Source organism: Photinus pyralis, unplaced genomic scaffold (genome assembly GCF_008802855.1).
Source record: "Photinus pyralis isolate 1611_PpyrPB1 unplaced genomic scaffold, Ppyr1.3 Ppyr1.4_LG4, whole genome shotgun sequence".
Classification (NCBI taxonomy): domain Eukaryota; kingdom Metazoa; phylum Arthropoda; class Insecta; order Coleoptera; family Lampyridae; genus Photinus; species Photinus pyralis.
The window spans coordinates 30,957,005-30,972,082 of record NW_022170511.1 but is presented as its reverse complement, the minus strand read 5'-3'; the positions used below and the strand labels follow the sequence as shown (position 1 = coordinate 30,972,082).

At 35.0% G+C, this 15,078-nt stretch overlaps 1 protein-coding gene across 1 annotated transcript; it reads right to left on the bottom strand.

Annotated features, from left to right (window-relative positions):
* Positions 1 to 1,415: 1,415 nt before the first annotated feature.
* Positions 1,416 to 14,779, bottom strand: LOC116168278 (neurogenic protein mastermind-like). The gene is made up of 5 exons (XM_031484009.1): positions 14,262 to 14,779; positions 10,373 to 10,702; positions 3,860 to 4,060; positions 3,586 to 3,803; positions 1,416 to 2,621 (listed from the first exon to the last, which is right to left on the bottom strand). The coding sequence occupies exons 1-5, from the start codon at positions 14,701 to 14,703 to the stop codon at positions 2,343 to 2,345; spliced, it is 1,470 nt and encodes a 489-aa protein (XP_031339869.1). The 5' UTR covers positions 14,704 to 14,779; the 3' UTR covers positions 1,416 to 2,342.
* Between the last annotated feature and the right edge of the window lie 299 nt (positions 14,780 to 15,078).

Sequence of the window (15,078 nt, the reverse complement as noted above, 5' to 3'; positions counted from 1 at the left end):
TATCAGCTTGGTAGGTAAAAAATTAAAGTCAACTATTTACTATTTACTGCAATTTTTAATCCATTGAATCGATCTCAAATTTGAATGACAGACATAAAAGATAATAATAAATATTTTGTCATATTATATGGGCCTTTGAATGTGTTTGCTGTGTGTTCTACGTTTTCCGACAATATGACATTTTATGACAATAATTACCAGCACGAATTCTGGCAATGTAAAGGATCCAGAACACGTTCTGGGCTAATATACTGGTGGCCAGAACATGCTTTAGCCATATTTTTTTACTATTGACCAAAATCTGTGTTTGATCCTAACACGTACAATCAACAAACCTCTTCATTATCAATTTGTAATTGTGGTATCAAGATTTGGAGGACTAATACGATAGATGAAAAAAAATTTTATTTGTAGATAGTATTTATTTTATATATATAATCTCACTTTATGAGATGATCGAATCTACAAAACATGGTATATAATATATCTTATTTTCATCATATAAACTCTTGCATGGTTGTAAAAATTAGAATATTCAACAAGGTCTTTGTCCATAAGTACAATTATAAATAAAATGTTAGAAAAATATAAACTGAAATGCCGCCTATATATCAAAGTATTAAATAAAATACTGACTCAACAACCGTCAATACTGCTATAAACAGAATGTATAAATACAAAATTGTGCAAAACCTTAATTTTGGAATGTTTAGATGGAAGTTCAATGGCAAACTTTTTGTTTATTATGAAATATAATTTCACTTATTAATTTATTGGAGATCATTTCTCAATTAAATTGATATATGTAGATAATATTTACCATAAAAACTATAACTCAAAAACTTTAATAATAATGAATCTATTGTTTTTTTTTGTAAATATTTATAAATACACGTATTGGTGTTTCCATTTAAGTTATACTTTTTGTGGCGAATATTAATTACTTTAGTCATCAACACAATTTTTCTAAGTTTGTAAAGTCGTATTCAAATCAATCCATTTCATTTCATTTCTCATAAATTTTGGAAATTATTTATTAGGCCTTAAAATTTTAGAATTTGAAGTACTTAGTACCTAATTTAGAATCATCGTATTTTTGTGTAACCTAATATTGCTTCATACCATACTCGGATTTTTTAAAATAAAGACCTTGTTTACAATACGACTTTACAAATTGTCTATTTCTAAATAGTAATTATATATAGGTATTATAGAATACATATAAATTTAAATATCCCATAACATAATCTTGCTAGTAGTTAAATACAGTTACTTAATTATTCTATATGCATAAAACTGCACTCTACTGGTTAAAAAATGTTAAGATACCTTAATATTTCTGTCATGTTTCATGGGTATGATATTCTCTCATTCTATTTTAAATGTTAATGCAGCTGGATATTATTATGTTGATCGCGATATGGACACACGAATTTAGTTTTAACTACAATCTGCCCAAACATAATAATACGACTACGGCAGAAATATTTAGAAATAGAAATAGGTAAGAAATACCCTGTTTTATTTTGAGGTCCTTCAATTTTCGTAAATTCCTTATTGACACAGTTTATGCTTTATAGTCATGAAGTAACAATGTTTTGGGAAATATTACCTTGCAAAATATACCAACATAAATCAAAAAAGTAATTAATGCCCACTTGTTGACCAGGACCAGTTACAAAACAGTCTGATATCAAAACTTACTTATATAGACTAAAGTCGCCATATTTTTGCATATATATAAACATTTCTAATTACAAAGTTGACGATATGAATATTTGGTACCGATTTTAAAATGTATAATAGAATAATCTTAAAACATTCCATATATTGCTGATTAGCTTTGTACATTGCACTACTTTACCTATACAGTTGTATTACAGAAACAATGGACTATCACGGTTCATTTAATTGGTATTTATGTATATAATTATAGTGACAATAATTCACAATATACATTTTGGTATGGAGTACATTCACTACTGCCACAAATTTTAAAGGCATCAGTTTGGAGATGTTGTCATTACATTATTATAGTTACACACATATCGAGACTTGCACAATAAATAAAACTATTCACTTCATGTAATTTCACAGCTCTATGTTAGTATTCTTCACTGGCAGTGATTTTATATGAAAAATTGGAATTTCACTATTCACATTTACGTTTATATTAGAATCAATTTCAATTCTAATTTCTCCACATTCAAATTAATATTACATACAAACAATAAAAAACGAATTACATCACACAATAAATTTGCAACATAAATAACTGAATAAAATCGCAACAGACAATAAATGCATATATACAAACAAAATGATTAACAGATGTATTGTTTTCACAATATATCCTGCAGATTAAATCCAGGATCACTATCAAATGAATTAAGCAACTCTTGCTCCGTAAAACCGCTAGAGTCAGTTGTAGGTAAATTTTCGAGGAAATCTAAGTTGAAGTCAGCAGCTTGAGGATTAAAATTGCTTAAAGAACTAGATTGATTATTATTGGATGGATTGTTCATTAATTGTTGGTGATTGCCGAGTTGTTGGTGTTGAAGACTTTGAGTTGAAACTGATAATGATTGACTCTGTTGCATTGACATGTTTGTTAATGACATCTGAAACAAATTTGTTTATTATAGTTGAAGTATAATCTACAATATACACAAAAAAAGGTGTCATTAATGAATACGAATTGTTAATTAATGCTGCAAGCTCGGTTGCAGAAACACATTAATTACAGGTTGTTTCACTATATCATGTAGATATGGTTTATATTTTGCCAGCCTTAGACCACTCTTCCAAAGTGCCATGGTAAGTAGGTCTGAAATTAAACGAACCATCAGATGTGAAAATGAGGTACAATCTCCTTTTCATTTAAAGAAAGTATTGAAGTATTGAAGACCTCTATCAAGTTGTTTATGGATTTCAAAGCAGTTACATAAAATTAAACTTGCATACTCACTCAAAATCTCTAGGGCGTGACCAAATAGTTAATCTTGAATGTGGATGAAAATACAAAAAAAATGAGGTGTGTGTTACAGAAAACTATATACATAATTCTCTACCTCGTTCTCTACCTACTGAGAAGTGAAGTTTAGTGCTTAGAGCAAGAAATAAAGATAGTAAAATTAGCCTCTCACTGGAAGGTAGGCAATTACAACATCCAGAAAGAACTAAAATTAGGTGATCATTGTTTCTGTGGCAACTATAGAGTATTAGATGAAAACTCTCAACTGCAAGCTGATCCAAGGTTTTATTGTAAAATTTTGTAGGAAAAAAAGAAATTCAAATATTGTTGGTAGAAAAAGCCAACTTATTTGTAATTTGCGAAGTTTGTCAAACTTCACATCCATTTTGGTTGTTACGCCCCTTTGGAAACGAAAGAACTTGTGTGCATCATTTACATTTTTGAACAGCGTTCATCATCAACTTCAATTCTTGTTAAGTCTGGAAGAGTTATGAAGCCTATTTTTTGAAAAATTATACTGGACAGCGAGTTACTGTCAATACCACTGTTAAATGATTGGTTTGTGCAGAACAGTCTGAATTTTTGAGAAGTAAGAATGTTGGCATTCTCACCTGGTTAGATGATTGTTGCTGCATAAGCGCTTGCTGTTGTTGCATATGCAACATTTGCTGATTTATATTATTCATTTGCATTGGATTTTGGCCCAAACCTTGATTTTGTGCCATACTTTGCCCACCCAATCCTCCTGACAGCATACCCTGCGTTCTCATTTGTTGGTGTTGAAGACCTGTCATTTGCATAGTTCCAGTGTTCATACTATAACCACCACCTAAAAGACATCAAGAAATTACGAAATAAAATTTACCACAGACATGTTCTACTAACCTTGATGAAAATTAGGCCTGATTTGTGAATTAAAGTTTGCATTTTGTTGTTGCGACATTATTAAATGCCTCCACTCTGCACTGCCATGTTGAGGCATTGAGTCGGGTCCTCCGATTGGACTTTGTTGCCTGGGATACATTGTTCGAGCAGACATATGCTGCTGCTGCATGACGTACATATTATGAGATCTCATCATAGGACCTGCTTAAATAAAATATATCAAATACATATACCACCAAAAATGTGTGTTTATCCGATTTCCGGAAACGTTTTAGTCCGAAAGCTGGTAGACATTATTGGATAGGTAAGTATTTCAGGCATGTTGAAAACTTGTCCAATACTTCTTCAATAAATCCCAAACACAGAATTGCAGACCTGGCTGAGGAGAAGCGGGGCTAACACTTTCCTTATTTCGAAATAAAAGGCGCTTTCTTTCGGTGATCCAAACGCGTTTGGATTGTCAAATCACGTTCTTTCGAAGTGTGATCTTATGATCATGATTACTAAAAGCGTGAACAAACTGAACATAAGTTTTATGATTTATTTACTGATCACGAATTCCTAACCTATACAAGGCTTTCGTTTTACCCGTTTTATTGATGCAATCAGTTTAAAACGAACGCGCAATTGCATGCAAGTTGCTGGAAAAATTGCGAAAGGCATGCACAGTTCAAAGCCAGCTGATCAATTGTTGCAAGAGACTTGCATGCAATTTTTATTGGACCGGTGCTATTTTTCTTGAATGAATCGCGCAATTCTAGTGATAAATCTAGTTGTTTTTGTGTCACCAACCTAGTAAAATACAGCGGCGGCAACTATGATGCTGAGAGACGCACTCATTACTTCTTTTTATTAATCTTATTTATTCTTGTAATTTTCATGTTTCTTCAAGCAATCAAAATTTAATTTTTATTTGAGGTTAGCAACTTTGTTGACAAGTCCATATTTTTCTTCTGTTGGCAGAAATGTGGCAATTGAAATAGAATTGCACCATGTCAAATACCATGCAATGCGTATTGCACGCAAGGATTTGACCTTGCAATTTCTTTCTGCAAGTTCTTGCGCTTTGTATTGCTCCATGTCAAGCGGCCTTTTTAAGGCCGCTTTACATACTGCAATTCTTCATGCAAGACCATGCAATACGCAATAAAACTTGCCCAGAAGCATGCGCGTTTGAGAAACAGCTGATTCATTTTGGCAATTCACTTGCAATTGCAGGTTAGCGGTCGCGCGCGATTTTTATTGCACTTGCACGTGATATTTTGGGGGAAAGTATTGACAACGCCAGGTTCTAGAATTCCCAAACGTTGAAACTAGACTTTGTTATTATTACTACTATTACTACACAAATTGAAGCTGCGACTGCCTTTTTTCGATTAAAGTGTCTATTCATTTTTACTCAAAACGCATTCAGAATTATAACAACACCTGATGAATTTTGAATAGAATAAAGCTTTTAGTTCAATTTTAAATGCGAATGTTGGTAACAAACTATTGCAAAAAGAAAATTGCCGCGTGTAAAACCAAAGTGCAATAATTATTGCATGTACAGTATTTTTGCAATTAAACTTGCTGCAACTGTATTGCACAAAAAATTGCAGTATGTAAAGCGGCCTTTAGAGTTTACCAGTTTTATTGCGGGCAATAAAAATTGCGGATATATTTATTACACGCATGCGCGCAAGTGTACTTTTCGATCAGCTGTTGCAATTTTTATTGCGTTGCCAGAAGTAGATCCGGAGCGATTTTTATTGCATTGCAATTGCAATTCTGGTGACTATTTTGGGGGAATTTTTAATGCCAACATCCAGAATTACTATGGCACCAACGATGTGAAGTGTGATGAATGTGTTGACAATTTCTGTTGTTCATCTTGATTGAAATGCATGATAAAGAGATAAGTGAAGAACAAGTTAAATGCAAATGACAAATCGAAGATATTTTGTCCACACTTATTTAAAGTTATAGGGTTGGTACTATGCAATGAAAATTGCAGACTGTAAACCTTGTTAAGACTTGCTATTTGTTGCAATATTTATTGCCCGCAATAAAACTTGCAAACTCTAAACGTGATGCAGTTAGGGTAAAACAAAAACGCCTATAAATGTAAGGATCTTTTTGGTCAAATGTTAGGTTAGTCAATATTTGTAACTGTAGAGGAGCATAACCGTGCAAGTACTTCTACTTGTATTTAAATTATTTTCATAATTCAACCAAAAAATACCTAATTCGAATGCAAATGTGTACTCCATTTGATCTAAATTCGCGCGTTCTTTCGTAAAAAGTGATCCTACGAATCCCGATTTTGAAATCATGATCGCGAAGTAGCCGAAAGAAAGCGGCTAAAGACAAATTTTCATCAAAAGTGATCAAAGCACACTGGGTTTCATGTATTTATTACGGCCATGTATACACTTTAAATCTGGAGTCTTTGGTCCTGCGTCATTGATTTGCGAATCAATTTCAGACAAGTTTGTTTATCGATTTCGCACACTTGATAGTTGTTACAGTGTTTTAGCGCAAGGATGCTATTAGACCGGGAGGCAGCGTACATAGTAACTAATAATAAAATCACTCGTTTGCCAGTCGTAAGTGGCAGCATTAACCTGGGGCGGCGCTGAATAGGTGACTTCTTTAGGTGATCAACTAAATTACCAAACTATAAGGGTCACGGAAAAGATTTGTATCAAGAAATCCCATTTTTTCCATAGTTATCAAATATGCTATGGCCGACGATTTCAAGTGCAGCGTTGGTAGCGAAAACGCCCTCCAATGTAGGGAAAAACACCCGTGAACTAAACCATGAGGACCGTATAAAAATTATACATAAAAAATTCCTCTGTTTGTCACTACTTTAAAATATATCCTGGCAGACGATATTAAATGTAGCTTTAATAGTGGTAGACGTCTTAGAAGTTAAAAAATTTAGGTATAGTAAATCCCAGTGAGTACGAGCGTGTGAGAGATAAGCGCGCGAGAGTATAACGAACAGAGATAGCTATAGATTTACGCACCGCTTGGAATTACCAAACGAATTAAATTAGGGAAAATAATAAATTGTTTATCTCAGACTGAGAAACACAGAACTTGAAGAAAAAAGAAGATAGATCTTCAGCTCGTTCTAAACTATCCTTTGACACCAGTTCCGTTGTCTCTATACAACATTGATGGCTCGATGATTAAAATCGACAAGTTTGTTTTGCCGAAACTTTTTCGGAAGTATGATTTCTTCAAGTGCTCCTAGTCCATCGCCAGTTGTAGATGTTGTTTTAATCGATGGATTATTTTTTTTGTACCTTTTAAAAGATCTCCGGTAAACCTTTGAGCGATTTTCTGAACACCTCCTCGGCAAGATTTGCGCTGTGTCAGCGAGAGAAGTACATCTTACTTTTGACAGATAGGTACTCCGTCCATGATGAAGGACGCAGAACATGATCGTTGGGATCAAAATAAGGAAAGATTACAATCCTACTCAATTTCTGTTTCCACTCAGAAGCAGCCTGCAAATTTCATAAAACCACTTCGCCATGATAGCTCAAAGCCTCTCTTATAGATTACTTATACCGTTCATAGGCAAAAAAGACGTGTTGCGCTTGACTTGGAAGGAAAGTTGTGTTTGCCACATATGAAGATAAGTGCTATAAATGTGTGACAAGGGAAGATGATATGGTAAAAACTGAATTGTGCTGCAGCCACTAAGAGGCAGATTCTCGAATAATTTACCATTTTGGTAAACTACCAACAAGTAGCAAAAGCGCTTCCGATATGGATATTGCTGTTATTGCTTTGGGAAATGTAAAATTGACGCTACCATCAAGCTATAGATGGAAGTAAGTGTCTTATAGAAATTCATAAATCTTCGAGAGATGTTCGTGAATTTGGGTGTTGATGTGTGTAACGCGCAGGGTAACGTGTTACCGGGTTCCCACGCATTTACCGGATGTATGACTTGTGTATGGTCCTCATGGTTTAGTTCATCGCAATTTGGGCGAATGTCACCGAAAAATGTCTGAGTTTCTACAATCCGTTTGATTGAAGTGGATGGAACTATGTGAATCAAAAGTTTAGAATCAAATGGTTTGAAAGATCTCAGTAGTCAGTATCCTATCGCTATCTCTGTTGGTTATGCTCTCGCACGCTTATCTCTCACACGCTCGCACTCGCTGGGATTTACTATACCTAAATTTTTTAACTTCTAAGACGTCTGCCACTTTAAAGCTACACTTAATATCGTCTGCCAGGATATATTTTAAAGTTTGACAAAAAGAGGAATTTTTTGTATAATTTTTATACGGTCCTCATGGTTTAGTTCAGGGGTGTTTTTCCCTACATTGGAGGGCGTCTTTCGCTACCAACGCTGCACTTGAAATCGTCTGCCATAGCATATTTGAAAACTATGGAAAAAATGGGATTTCTTGATACAAATCTTTTCCGTGACCCTTATAGTTTGGTAATTTAGTTGATCACCTAAAGAAGTCACTTATTCAGCGCCGCCCCAAGTTAATGCTGCCACTTACGACTGGCAGACGAGTGATTTTATTATTAGTTTTCAACGTACTTTCAGCCTGTATTGTCGAATTTTTTGTCGCTTATGGTTTAGTTACTATGTACGCTGCCTCCCGGTCTAATATAATACAAGATTGCTCGATCACTGAATTTTTTCACCGCGTGTAGTGACGTCACTGGCGGACCCAGGCGCACCGCATGCTTTGATTTTTTGTTTTGTGCACCACTTTCATTTGTATTTTATATTCTGTAAAATTCTAAGAGCTACTTCTCACGATGCGTTTTTGAAACGCTGCAGAGTGGAAATTTTCTTCGAAAAAAGATACGGTTATGCAGAAATCCATTCCTCCCGATAAGAAATTAGCTTTATTTATCAGATGAGTAAGAACTGAAATTTATTACAAGTCTCTTCTGTACAATTTCTGTTATAATTTTGGAGTTTGCCCCACCGTGCTACAATGGTTTTACCACACAATATGAAGTGTTTAGCCTAATACGGCTTCGCCTTCCTCGGTCGAACTACAACCCGCACATATCAATAAAAACAATCTTAAACTTAAACTCAGCTTTATATACAAAATATCAGTACACAAACATGTACGCTCTTTACTAAGGTAAATGATACACAAGTAAATCAACTCTCCTCAAACCAGACACCATTTTTTAATAAAACGCCCTTTCTTGGTACGTGCGCTTTTGTTGCGTGAAGGAGCTTCTGAAAATCGCTTCGTGCTACTTGTGGCGCTGCAAATCGTCCCGTGTGAAGGGGTCACACTACCAGCCGCTTCAAAAAACGCCTGGTACGAAGGGGCTCTAATACGTCCAAATGGATGTTATAGGTAGTCAACCAAAACTATAACCGGGTAAAAATATACCATGTTCAAAAATTTATTGGATAGATACATCCTTTGTAATTGTCTAAAAAATTGTTGTTTTTTGTTTCTAGATTTTTTAATTGATATTATATTTAATTTTTTTCAATGTAATCCCATTATATTTTTTTAACGCACAAAATAGCGTAACAGGAAAAATATTTTAATAAAAAAAAAAAGAATGTTAATATGTATCAATCAAATTTAACTAAAGCATTGGAACCTTAGACCATATAGTACATGGACTGATAATTGTAACTAAAATATGGTCAAGGACATCGCCTGGGTATGTGAGTTTCAGGGTAAACGAGTCTGTCCGATTAGACACGATTTGAGACTGTCAACTATAAATTAACAAATTTCAATTAATTAACCATCTAGATATGCCAAAAAAACAAACCTATTCTTATTTGTGGACGTATAGAAGATAAAGCTTCCCGTACTACGCGGTTACCATAAAAGCTACCTTTTACGCGATCCGAGTGTTCATACGACTTTAGTTTACCCTGAGATTCACATACCCACGACTACAGTGCCCTCTATCTGTGACCACCCATTTTGTATTGAAAGCATAGGGATAATAGCAGTCCATGTACCTACTATATGGTCTAGGATTGGAACAAAAACCAACATATTAAAAAAAAAACTGGGGAGCGTAGCGCGATTGCTTGAATTGGTTCACTATAACGTGCATGTTAACGTCACGATCCCGCGATCCAGGTTTGTGGCTATTTCTTTTGGTTTGTGTCGCTACTATTTGGGTTTGGGCAAGTGTAAATTTTGAATTTTTATTCAAGGCGTTGCGATATTTTTTCCGGGCATTATATATGAAAAACCGGGATCCGGGACAATGCAGCCCGGACAATCTCGGCCATGTGGCAATCCTAACTCCTGATTTCAAGCGTACATTATTTTTTTCAAACTTTGAAGACGCCTGGCGAAGTGTTAGCACCACTACTACTCAGCCAGGTCTGTAATTCTGTGTTTGGATATTATTGGAGAAGTATTGGACAAGTTACCAGCGTGCCTCAAAAACCTACCCTAAAATGTTTTCCAGCTCTCCTAAGATTAGATATACTTCCTGCGAAACAGCACGGGCTCAACCGGTTGAATGGATATGCAAGATTTAAAATACCTGAAGGTGGCATTGGTTGAGGCATTCGTCTAGAGGTGGGCGGCCCAGTTTGGTAACGTGGCTGCATGCCTTGCATCATTCCTGCACTGGTTTTATAATCCGGAGGTGGCGGTCGAACCATTTGTTGTTGCATTAGTGCTTGTTGTGCTCTAAGCATTTGCTGCTGTTGTTGCTGTTGCAATAATTTTTGTTGTTCTAAAGTTTGTTGTGTCATATGCCTTGGTCCCATAGTATTTCCCATTTGCCCTCCAGCTCCCATTGGTACATTGCCAGTCATTAATCCATTTGAAGCAATTTGTGCGGCGTTTGGCCCCATTGACGACGGAATTCCTTTGAAGATATTAAGCAGAATTAGTAGGAATTTTTAATCACAGAAGATAAAAGTAGTGGTACAGCGCAACAAACGTGTGTGCCACATTTTTTCTACATTGCACGTGCATCAGTATTGCACCATAATTAAATTTAAATAAAGTGAGTGACGCAGAGGATATACATATTACAATACATCTCCTTGAATTCTTAAAATCTTAAAAAAAAACAAAAGGTGAATTAATACTTATATGCATTATAGCGCAAGTTATTACTCATTAGCCATTTGAGCGAAACCTTGATTAGTTATAAGTACAGGTGACAGCGTTTAGGTATTTAATTTATAATAATACTTTTGATCCAAAGAAGAGAAAAGTTCCATCACTACCCACCAGATAATCAGCCCTGTGACGTATCACTAACGTTAAACTTAACGTGCAGGTTATCTGTCAAAAACGTCATTTTGCCTAGATAGTAAATAAATTTTAACATTCTTATAAAACAGTGTTTTGGCTCACAAGGCAAAAGGCCAGATTCTAAAGTAAAAACCAAACCCAAAATCCCAACACATTGAATCCTTCCTACTCAGAAGGTACTGTTATATTTAAAGAAAAATTCGTTACATTTAAATAACATAGACTCAAATCTAGACTTTCATTTTACAAGTCCATTAAAATCAATAAAACTCAAATTAAAGTCGATATGTTCTTTGTGCCGATGATAACGCTACACCTACCAGCACAAGCAAAATAGTGGGATCGGATAGCGGTACAAATAGGAGCAGACGTGCACATACGAATTACACCTTCCACAATAATTTCACAGAAATATAAAGATTCTTTACGAGTAGATGAAAACAAAAAAACGCTGTCTACTTTCTTGACAGAACAGTTAATAAGCAAGCATTTTCAAGGAAACACAACAGTGTCTAAGCTTGAAGAAAGAGCAATATCATCTTCAGCAGAGGTACATTTATCAGCTATAACATCCTCATGGCATGAAGCGGAGATGTACTGTGTGCAAGTGCGTCAGAAACGTACTTTGAGGTCCGCAACTATGCGCATGTGAAGGACGTTGCTGTTGTAGTACTCAGCAGAGTACTGGATTAATAAGTGCCAATGCGAGATGAGTAAATAGAAAGCAATTTTCAGGGAATTTTATTTAATGGTGCAAGCACTCGGTTTTAGCAACTTGTACAAGTTGTCTTTGTCCTAATTTCTGCGTCCCAATGTCTGCGTCTTAATGTCTATTCCCTTTGCGGTCTACTGTCTTGCGGTCCAATGTCCGCGTCCTGTCTGCATCCTAATCCTAGCGCCCAAGCATATAGTTATTTATTTTTTATATTTATTCAATTTTCTCATTTTAATTGTAATTATGATGCTGCGTTTATGAAAGATTACAACTTCGAATTATACCTGTTTGCGTATTAGAAAAGGGGCAACTTTTCTGTTCTAGCGCGCGCGCTGCACTACTCTTCTATTTCGGCACTGCCCTTCTCCTGGTGCAGGATTGGGATAGGATACCAGTATGGATGGATTCATAAATTAAATCATATTTCACAAAAGGATATGATTCCGGACTTAACAATGCCAAAATGATGAACTTTCAGAGAATAATTTACGTATAAACATAACTAATAATTATATAGGTGTTATTTGACAAATACCCGCACACATATAACACTACAGAAAGTAACCGGCGACTTTTGTGAAGCCAGCAATCGCCGACGACTGCTCGTAGTTATAGTAAACTCTGGTGTCTCTCTTTACAGATCCATCTCAACAAAACTTACCAGTAATTTTTTACAAGGAAATTATTTTCAAAGTAGACACGAATATGCGGATGAAACGTCAAATTTTAAAACAAATTTGCAGAAATCATGTATTAGTAACTGTACACCACGTATACAGTGAGTTTTTTTTAAATACGAACATAGGACTTTGCATGCAATGTAATTTCCCTATGTTCGATTTAAAAAAAAACATATCAATCTATGAGATGTGCGCGGTTCACATTCCCAAATCGCGCAACTTGTGTGACTATGAATAACAACTCATAGTCTTTATGATGAAGAGCACTCGGTAAGATTTTTTTAAAGAAGCCATGTGAGGTCATAGCAACTTTAGGATACATTTTTCTTAAACTTACGATAACTTGATCTCACAGGCCACTCACTGACATAACAACTCATTGTTAACCAACCTTCAATTATTTGTAGGTCATGTGCACCTGGTATTCTACTAATTTGATCTATTCAATACATAAATGAAGGAATTAAGAAAGTAAATAACGAGAACAATTACAATAAATGTTCGAAGTGGCCTCCTTGACATTCTAAGCAATAATCTAACCGATTTCGTAATTAAATTGGACGGCGGTATTTTAAAAAATGTGACAGCTGTCAATTGTATCTACTACTCATTTGAACTACTCAATAGGTTGATGTGTTTTTTTTTAAATCGAACATAGGGAAATTACATTGCATGCAAACTCCGTTTCATTGGATGTCTATATGCTAAAAATCAATTTCTTGGTTTCTCACTAGACGACGTCATTACTGGGTTGGGGAGTCCGAAATTTTGGGGTCTGGGGCGTTTTTTTTATGTTTGGCATTTACAGTCAAATCCAAAAGTTCACAATCGCCGCCAGCATTGAAATATTTTTTATGATTTTTAACGCTATCCGATCCCACTATAGAAGGCACGTTCTATAACATCTTGTCCAGCAACATTTAGAATTCAGCTTCAAACCCCTTTTTTCCAACAATATGTGTTAGGTTATTTAAAAGTTGTAAAGAATAACTACATTCATTTTAAAAAAATGTGTTGATGTTCATGACTTCAAGTGTACAGTGGTACCAATCAAATTAACGCAGTAATCTTTTCAATTAAAATCAGAAACATCATTACTGTAATAACCCTGTACTATAACATTAAGATGTGGCTCTTATGGCGATTCACACAATGAAAAAAATAAGGAATAAGAAATATGAAATATGCAATAAGAAATAGTGACGCCGTATACGCAAAACACAACAAACAAATAGTAACAGAAACAGACTATAAGCCAATCAGAATACTCAAGCCGTTTGAATTACATCATTATAATGGCAGCTAAATGTAAGGCAATAGCAGGCTAATTGCACCGACATCAAATATAATTCCTTCCAAGTACATAACTTCACAAAAACAACACCTCATACTTGTTTTATTTTGGGTTAACAAGGTAAAATAATGAAAATAGATAACGCGTGCGTGCCTCTTCTAATGTCATTGGTTCGCAATATGAAATAAGAAATAAAAATTCGACTGAGCAAAATTATTATTTCTTATTTCCTATGCTTATTTCATATTTCAGTGTTGTGTGCAAATCCATAAAGATCAGTAGATTGAAAATTGTTATTCCTTTATTTCTTATTCCTTATTTGTTACTTCATATTTCTTATTCCTTATTTTTTTCATTGTGTGATGGGCTTAACTGTTCTTGTTAATGTTATTTCTATCAATACAGAATGGCATTAATCTTGTAAAATGAATATTTTTAAATACGCGGAATAAAAACCAAAATCACTTATACTTACCATTTGGCCCATTGACCCTCTGCCTTAATGACTGCTGTGTAAAATTTATAGTTTGAGTTTGTGTCATAGAATACATATCACCCATTGCGCTTTGATGTTGATTTCCACCCATACCAACATTGTGGCCTGACGAAAGCGGTATAACTCCTGACCCTCCCATACCACCTGCACCCATCATACCAACACCTGGTCCATTAGCAGACATAGTTGATCCATGTAAATCTGGTAGATTACCATATGGTCCTTGATTAGGATTTTGTGCATTAGATAATTGACTACTTGATAAATGAACACCTGGTTGCTGTACATTTTGACTTTGCTGATTCGTCTGACTTTGCAAACCTGAACCTGTCTGTTGGTTTTGCTGACCGTTGCTACTTGAATTTTGAGGTTGACCGGCAGAAGCTTGCTGTGCGTTGGGTGCAGACTGGTTGAAATACATTCCTTGTTGGGTTGCAATGGAAACATTTCCCTTAATATCACCACTTAACTGTAAATGTTGACCAGCAGACACCTGCAATTAAAAACAGTTATCAATTTAGAGCTAACCAATATACCATAAACAAACTTAGTGGACAATTGTTCAGATAGAAACTGATTTACGTGAAATTAGAGGGATTAATTCGTTCCCATGGCTATGAACATATTTTGATTATTTTGAACTGTATGTATTTTTTATGGGAGATTAGCGGAAAGAAAATATTACAGTTAATTAATGGCGTTGAGTAATTCACCATTACCCAAATAAACTGCCTAAATAAAAGCATCTAATCAAAATAAACGCGAGCCGTATTAAGGTAGGTATAAAATGAATAAA

What these genes read in the sequence shown, in the direction of transcription:
- LOC116168278 (XM_031484009.1), bottom strand. Translation starts at nt 14,703, where the DNA reads ATGTATTTCAACCAGTCTGCACCCAACGCACAGCAAGCTTCTGCCGGT. An exon ending in GAGGGTCAATGGGCCAAATG is followed by an intron (nt 10,703 to 14,261) that starts GTAAGTATAAGT and finishes ATATCTTCAAAG; the next exon opens with GAATTCCGTCGTCAATGGGG. An exon ending in CAGGCCTAATTTTCATCAAG is followed by an intron (nt 3,804 to 3,859) that starts GTTAGTAGAACA and finishes GATGTCTTTTAG; the next exon opens with GTGGTGGTTATAGTATGAAC.